The sequence below is a fragment of the Perca flavescens genome, chromosome 11 (genome assembly GCF_004354835.1).
Source record: "Perca flavescens isolate YP-PL-M2 chromosome 11, PFLA_1.0, whole genome shotgun sequence".
NCBI classification, from domain to species: Eukaryota; Metazoa; Chordata; class Actinopteri; order Perciformes; family Percidae; genus Perca; species Perca flavescens.
In genome coordinates, this window is record NC_041341.1 from 19,886,173 (window position 1) to 19,894,356 (window position 8,184).

The following is an 8,184-nucleotide window of genomic DNA, read 5'->3' on the forward strand; positions in this document are numbered from 1 at the left end:
AACATATCTCATCTTTAAGAATCAAAGAAGTCGGGCCTCAAGAGAACGATAACAAATTCAGTAAATACTTGAGATGCATTTGATATAAGACTGCAACTAATGATTACTTTTATTATGGTTGAATCTGTATGATTTTCTTAGTCTATAAAAGGACAGAAAATAGTGAAAAACACAGTTTACTATCATAGAAGACAAATGCATTCAAGCAGCAAATTCTCACAATTGAGAAACTAGAACCAGAGAATGCTTGAGATTTTAATTTTTTGAATTATTTAAACAATGAATTGCTCAAAATACTTGCTGATAAATTTTCTGTTGATGAACTAATCAGATTTGGTTGCCTCTTTCTCTGTAGTTTTGCATTGCCAGACCTATCTCCATAACGCTGTGGAGGAAAGTCTGGCTAGTCCACACAACATTCCTGAATAGGAAGAAAACGTGCTCTGGTTTGTTTGCGTTTCTTTAAACCAGTCACAATCATCTTGGGCGACACTAAGCACCGGACGGAGCAACGGTGCCTCTGCAAAATAGCCACAGGAAGGAACTTGTTTTGGTGGAACATGTGCATGTAGGCAGGCGAGCTCTGGAATTAAAATGGCTGTAGAGTGTGTGATTAAATAAAGATAAAAGTAATTTGATTGTCAGTTCTAGCTCTGAGGATGTCTCTTGAATCGACCAAAGTTTAGAATGCCAACACAAAGAAAGCGGAAGGTGAGGGACATTCGGCTGAAAATTAGGGACATCCGGCGGAACCTCCGGCGGCAGCAGAACTATCCCGTAAATGAAACGTAATCGATATAGACTACATTCTCTGTAAATCACTTAAGTTATACAAATGAAAACTAAGTAGAAAGATACTAACTCCAGTTCAATTTAGCTTTTTTCATTGAGAGTAATTACACATAACTCTGTCCAAATGACACAAAATAGGAAGATCTTAACACTATAGCTGGAAAGAACAGCTGTGATAATCCTCCACATTTACGCTAAAGTAATAGCCAGTCTTACTTTCATGTTTTTCATGGACAACTACTACAGTCTGAGGATAGTTGTAATCATAGAGTTGACAACTCCACAGGCTCTTCTGGGACACTGTCCTGTTGAACTTCTGGCTCAGACTCTATCTCAGTGGCAGAGATTGACTGGCTGAACTCTCTCAGTGAACTCTTAGTAATGTCCAGGCATGCACGCTTCAGGATATGACGCACCTTTTTGCTCAGGAACATATACAGGAGGGGGTTAATGCAGCTGTTAAAAAAGCCTAAGCTGGTGGCAAGAGGAAAGCCAGCTTTCAGTATGTTGTGTAGGTATAATGAGGAATGTATGGATAACTCCATCAAGCTAAAAGTATGAAAAGGTGCCCAGCATAAAAAGAAGGCCAGAATTACTGCAGATACTGTTTTGGAGAAACTGGACAGCCGAACCGAGCCCCCAGATTGATTCACTTTGATTGTCAGAAGTATACCCGTCACACATATGGCAGTAAAAGGCAAAAGGAAGCCCACAGTGGTACGAATGACCACTGTCATAATGTGTATCATGATTGCTCTATGTCTGTCCTGTGTGTGGAAGTTGTTGAAGCACACCACCTTGTCATGTAAGTGCATGGTGTCACGAAAAATCAGTGCAGGACAGCTCAAGGCAGCAGCCAGCACCCATATGCAACCACATACAACCCAGGCTCTCTCTTTAGTGCGATACCTCTGACACCAGTTGAGGTGGACCAGAGAAACATATCTGTCTATACTGAGCACTGTGAGAAAGAGCACACTGGCATACATGTTCATCACAGACACAAATGAGTTAAGCTTACACATGACCTTACCAAAGTCCCAATGGAAGTCCTGCAGTATGTAATCAATGGAGAAGGGTAGAAAAAGCACAAATACAAAATCGGCCATGGCTAGATTGAGCAACCAAATACTGTTAACTGTCTTTTTGCTTTTAAACGCTGTCACCCAAATGACAGTTCCATTTCCAATCAGACCAAGCACAAAGGAAATAATATAGATGACCACTGAGATAATGTGCATAGTTTCCCTCTGTCTGTGGTCTACTTTAAGTTCCTCCATGTCACCGTACTCCATGTCATATTCATAGGTGTAGTTTCCATAGTCCTCTCCAGAGTCACCCATTGTTGCAAGGATGTCACCTCTGTGGTAAAGCTGTCTGTGGGAAGGAAAAGCTCATGATAAGATGCATTCCTTTAAACACAGTAATTCAAAACATTCCCATGTATTATAATCAACCTATAACGTGTTCTCAACTCACACTCTCTGTGATTATGCCGGGCTGTTCCCCAGAAGGATCCAATTGTCTTTCCTGTCCCTTTTTCTTATTATTCAGTTCCTGTGTTGAAGTGTTGAAGTCAAGACTGGGTGTGCCCTGTGTAACCCTGGAACATAGTGTCAACATCCATTTAGATCAACAATGTGGACAGTGAGATGCCCACACAGATGAGGCAGAAAGATTCCTCATAGTATGATTCATAGTGTTTTTGTCCTGTAAGTAAACATGGAAGAACTGGCAAATACTCTATTGTTGCACAATGTACAATTTTAAATGTATTGTTAATCTTTTACAAGGTTATAACTGACAAAACAACTGGGTGAAAGGTTAGATTTTTAAGGCATGGGGCCTGCTATGTCCAGTACAAGTTTTACTCAAGCCAGATTAAAAACAAATTTACAATAAATTTGTGGTCTGTGGTGAATGTTGTAAGTCACACGTGATGTGTTTTTATCAGAAATATTCTACTCTTAATTGCATTATACAAATACATTCATAATTAGCCAATTAATACACTTTGAAAAACAAAAGTTTAAGTAAACAGAACAAGGTTAATAATACGAATTAAATTCATCAGACTTTGCCATGAAAATGTGTTGAAAAAAGTACCATCAGACCAGACAAACTGTATGTCAAATCAATGCAATTAAAAATGCATAATAAATAGAATATGTCCTTTTAAAAAGTAGTAAGTAACTGCAGATATAAATGTCAGTAAACAACAGAAAAACAATAATACAAAAACTAGAAACTAAATGGACAAAATGCTGAATGCAGAATCAGTGCAATCAACAAATAAAAACTAGAACCTGTCCTATAAGAATAAACTGCTATATTTACATAAAATAATCTCTGCAAAACCAGTGTTAATAGAACAAATATATAGCCTGTTGAGTAGGCAATAACAGTTCATAGTAACGTTAGTGCCACATACACACTATTGGCATACTAATGGGATAAACATGAAGTGCTTTTCCGTTTAGATTTAAAGAAGAGAGTGCTCACCTAAAAGTGCAGCGCTCCCTTTCATTAGTAGGCTGTTTAGATGAAAACGCCGCCAGCTCCCGGATGAACGTGACTGCTAACTTTTAGTCGTTAAGCTCCGTTTTGCTGGGCCTCGTCCGTGACTGACCAGACTCGGCTGCAAAACTATTTCTGCGGCATGTGTAGTCTTTCCGTGAGTCCATCCAAATTCCGCTTCGCACTGGGTACGGAGGAGCTAGATGTGCAGTGGGCGCGCCTGGCTGACGCGTCAAACATGGACCACAGAATGAAGAAAAGTTATTGGTCACCCGGCCGCACTGAAGAATGCTTTCATTCAGAGGCGCTGCGGCTGCTTTTCATAACAGCAGAGTAAACCCAGCGTACGTCTCCCCCCCCCGCCCTCCCCTTGGTGAATAAACGGATAACTTTTTACGTTGAACGTTTGTTTTCTCCTATATTGCACAAATTGCTTTAGTCAGTGGGTAGGACTAACTAAGGGGAAGTTTATTTGGGGCTGTCATCTGCCTTTTCCTTCTGCATTTGCTTTCCTCCCAATGTAGCCTATTACAACGCCTTGATTTAGCTCCCTGTTGATAGTTGCTCATTAGAAGAGAATACACTTGTGGCAGGCCATTACTGGTTGTATGTGGATGTGCAGGCAGGCTTATTGCACTGTAAAAAGTTAGCTAAAACAACCTAAACCTCTAAATCCAGTGTTATTTCAACATTGATGTTAGATGATTCTGCAAAAGCCACATTGTGTTCTGTTTTTTATTTGATTTATTCCCACAATATCAGTGCATATCATAGTTTATGTATGGTTAAAGTGATTTACTACTGCATTTACATAAAGTTTGGGCACTTGTGAGACACAAGGTAAAAAGGAATAGTCCAAATCAATAGTAGGCTATGGGTCATACTCAAACTCCACCCCCTCTATCAGAAATGTAAAACAAATGTAAAGCCTCAAACCCAAACAGAGAAGACATCAGGAGTTATTTTCTCAGACTTGCTAAAGCCATAGTAGACATTATACAATTGTTTTCACAGGCTTAGTAGCAATCGCATGATGAGTTAACTAATGTTCATGTGTGAAATTATTGCCGCTTTTAAGGTCTTTCATAAAGTTGGGGGCCTCACAAGAGACAGCTTTAAAAAAAAAAGAATGCAACAGAGACTGTTGAAGAATCCAAAATGCTTAATCCCACACTTCTCATATGCAACTCTGTAGCTTCCTTTATTAGACCCTTTCTGCCCAGTAAATGCCCCGTCTTTAAAAGTCATGCCCTAGTTTGTAACTCAGGCTTTCATCACTGATTAAGACAAAGCCAGAACTTCAATTCAGGTTGAACGATTTGACTTCCTGTCCTGTGTGATTTATTGTGAATATACCCTTTAGTGAAATTACTTCTCACAGATCAGACACTACAGGTAAAGTAGAAGTAAATAATTGCATACATTTGAATCAGCTGGCCTTTAAGAGATGTTAGTTGCTACTAAATTAGTCAAATTTAATAGCAACAAAGTTTTCCAAACGGATGCTGTTTGAACTAACAAAGCTTGGACCGTTAGGGGGGAGATGTCACATCCTTCAAGAGCCGTGTGTGTGTGTGTGTGTGTGTGTGTGTGTGTGTGTGTGTGTGTGTTGCGTGCGTTCATAGCCTTGCAATGAAACCTACAAGTCATGCAATGCACTCCTTATAGTTCATGGCCCATGTCCCACAGTTATTACTTAAAATATATTCTGCTATCTCAGAAAGAGACTAGGACACATTAACTGTTTAGGAAACATAAAGAAACAATAATTGTCACTTGAACAACAGCATTCATGTTTTCCTTACGTATTGTCTCTGGATTCAGGGCCATTGATCACTTTTAATTTCATATGTACTTGTTCAACTGTGGCACTGAAACCCTTTCTACCCATGTGGTAGAGATAACTCAAACATACATGGTAAAGTTTGAATCAAGTTTTTATTTACTACTGATGCTATTTTCTTTGGAATCATGTTGTCAAGTGTTTCCTTTACAAATGTGTTCTTTAAGTGCAGAAAAGTCAATATAATAGCATTTAACTTATGGCCTTAGGCCTTATAAAGCTGAATTAATTCGGAGGAAACTAATTTTATCTTATATGCATTGTATAAAGAAAATGTGAAAAGAAAAATGTATATGTGGCGTTTGTATGTGACTTGTGAGATATCTCACTTACACTGTATTTGAGATAGATGCATAGACCTCCTATAAGATAATGATCAAAAGCTTGTATCGTACTGATGTACAATACAGGCCTTTTTCACGACAGACATTTTGACATGTCACCGTAAGAAAAGCACAGGTAGAAATAATAAAATTAACTATGGCTGAATTCCATTTAGTTGCTTCAGTTTCAGTTTTGCATGCTGGCTCACTGTCACATAACTTACTGGGACACTTGGATAGAACAGAGCCATCATTGTCACATCTGTGCTTTTTCTGCTATGACATGTCAAAATTTACTCAGGTATTTAAGTACAAATGTGAAGTTCTTGTATTTTACTCAATTATTTCTTTTCTATGTGACTTTTGGCTTCTGCTTCATTGCATGTCAGGGGGGATTTTCTTTACTCTGCTGCATATAACTTATTTGACTGCTTTACTGGTTACTTTGATTATCAGGATTTCACATTCCAAACATATGATCAGCTTCTACAATATGATACATTTTAAAGGTTAAACTACCCAACAACAGTATAAGTAGTTAACTTTGCTTTAACGAGCTAAAACATGAAAATCCTGCTTACGCATTAATGTATCAGTTATACAATTAGCCAATGGCTAAGGATCACGTTTACTTTTGATACTTTCATACTTTTCTAAGTAGGCAACATTTTAATGCTAAAACCTCTGTATTTTTATTTCAGTAAATTATGCATGTTGGAATATTTTACAATGTGTTGCTAAATCACTCTATTATCTATCTAAATTATCTTAATATATTTTTTCTGCCACAGACGACCGAACCATAACCATGACATTAAAGGGATATTTCACCATTAGAAAGATGAATATATCTTTAAATTGGGTCACTTATGTAGTAGAAATGTGAATTTGTTTTTAGAAATTGGTGGCTTCTAGGCCGAGAAAAGCCAGAAAATGTGTTTTTGGCTTATGTGGATGAAAGACACCAAATCCCAGAATGCACTTGCTTCGCTGCTTTAGAGTCCATTCCCGAGCCACGCCATGCCGTTTACAGACAGACAGACAGTGAGACAGTCAACTCAACTCAAGTGTGTTTTATTGTCATTTCAACCATATACACAAAACGTTTCACCGTGGCTCAAGTGATGTTACATATTTAAAATATATAAAAACAACATTATATAAAAGCGACATACTAGTGCACACACATTATAGGCTCCCTAAAGTTCAGCTAACGCGTACTAGCCTTAGCGCTTGGTGGGCTGTAAACACTGAGTATAAACACAGCCGTGAATTTGCGTGGAATGTAGAATGGTCGGCATTTAACAGTCACAAACTCCACCAGCAGTTAGCAGTTAGTTGGATCCAAGCACCCCATTTCTTCACCAGGCAGTCGGTGTTAACACAGCCCACCTCCACTAGCTAGTCCGGCAACAGAGCAGCAGGCCTGGTAGCTGGATAGTCCGGTACACTGTTGTTCAGCCATGTTTCCACAACAACAAAAACACAGCAGTTTCTGAACTCGTTGGGAGTTTCATTGAAGTTGGATGTAGCTAGTCCAGTTTGTTGTCTAATGAGCGGACACTTGCAAGCAGGATTGATGGAACAGGTGGCCGGCTAACGTTAGCTTTCCACCTAACTAGCTCATACTCCAGCCCTCGTTCCGCGTTTCACCGCTGAGGATGTCCCTTTACCGGCTAGCGGCATAGAGCGAGACCGCAGGCTGAGGTGCTGGTCTCCGTAGCAGGCGAAGCTCACGTAGTGTGTCGAGTATTCCGTCTGTAATAAAGTTTCCTGCGTATTCTCCAAACCGTACCAATGTATCACGGTGGTACACATGTGCGGTAGTTTGAATGCACATAATTGTTGTAAAAGTTTTCTGCTGAAAAGACGGAGCCTGTTTAGCAAGGCTTCAAGAAGGCTGACACTCGTTTTGCTTCGGCAAGCTTCGGGTAAAGACAACCGTTGAAAACGGGTTGAAAACATGCGGAAGTAGCTCCTACTACTGGCTTTAATCCCATAGTGTAGTCCATTCATGGATGTAGTCCATTGCCTCGATCTGGACAAAAAATCTTCCGATGATGCAAAAATCGTCGTTTTCCGTCATCGGAAGATTTTTTCCACACCCACAATACAGAGATCTCTCGTCTCAGGCAAGGGGGTAAGCTTCGCTTCAGAACTCGAGCCATCTATGGCGCCATTTTGTTGCTAACTGGCCATCACCTCCTGTTAGCATTCCGCTGACCGCCATTTTTTTTTTAACGTAACTTGACTGCGAATAACTTTACATCAGAAATGTTTGAAGACTCTATTTGTCCGTTGTTTAGTTCCAAAGAAACACGACAATGTATAAAAGGCTTCATTACCTTGTACCTCACGTTATGGCTCCGTAGCAGAATTTTTTGTAAAAATAGGCTAACGATTGGGTCATAACCAAGTGACTTACTGTCGCACAGTAGAGGAATTACCGTATAGTACAGGAGAAGCTCGCAGGCAGTTTCGACTTACATGAGCTGTTTAGGTTTAATTACTAATGTTAACTAGCATGTTAGTTAGCAATAATTAGCCTGTGCCCATGTTATCTCCTTACATACACCTACACTCTCCGTATCTGTAAGAATGGGAATGATTGAGATTTCTCTTGTCACAGCTACCAGAAGACTTACAACTTTCAGACACGTTGCTCACGTCACATTCTCTCAGTTGGAGGCTGCGCAGTAAAGCTGGCCA

The 8,184-nt window shown here is 39.6% G+C and overlaps 1 protein-coding gene across 2 annotated transcripts; it reads right to left on the reverse strand.

Annotated features, from left to right (window-relative positions):
- Window positions 1–557: 557 nt before the first annotated feature.
- cmklr2 (chemerin chemokine-like receptor 2) lies at window positions 558–3,578 on the reverse strand. 2 transcript variants are annotated; one of them, XM_028590754.1, is made up of 3 exons: window positions 3,295–3,578; window positions 2,272–2,395; window positions 558–2,165 (listed from the first exon to the last, which is right to left on the reverse strand). In XM_028590754.1, the coding sequence occupies exon 3, from the start codon at window positions 2,133–2,135 to the stop codon at window positions 1,056–1,058; it is 1,080 nt and encodes a 359-aa protein (XP_028446555.1). In that variant the 5' UTR covers window positions 2,136–2,165; window positions 2,272–2,395; window positions 3,295–3,578; the 3' UTR covers window positions 558–1,055. The 2 variants fall into 2 exon arrangements, with proteins under 2 accessions (XP_028446555.1, XP_028446554.1); XM_028590753.1 differs by having other exon boundaries at window positions 558–2,169.
- Window positions 3,579–8,184: the final 4,606 nt, after the last annotated feature.

Coding starts and splice junctions, on each gene's coding strand:
- cmklr2 (XM_028590754.1), bottom strand. CDS start 2,135: ATGGGTGACTCTGGAGAGGACTATGGAAACTACACCTATGAATATGAC.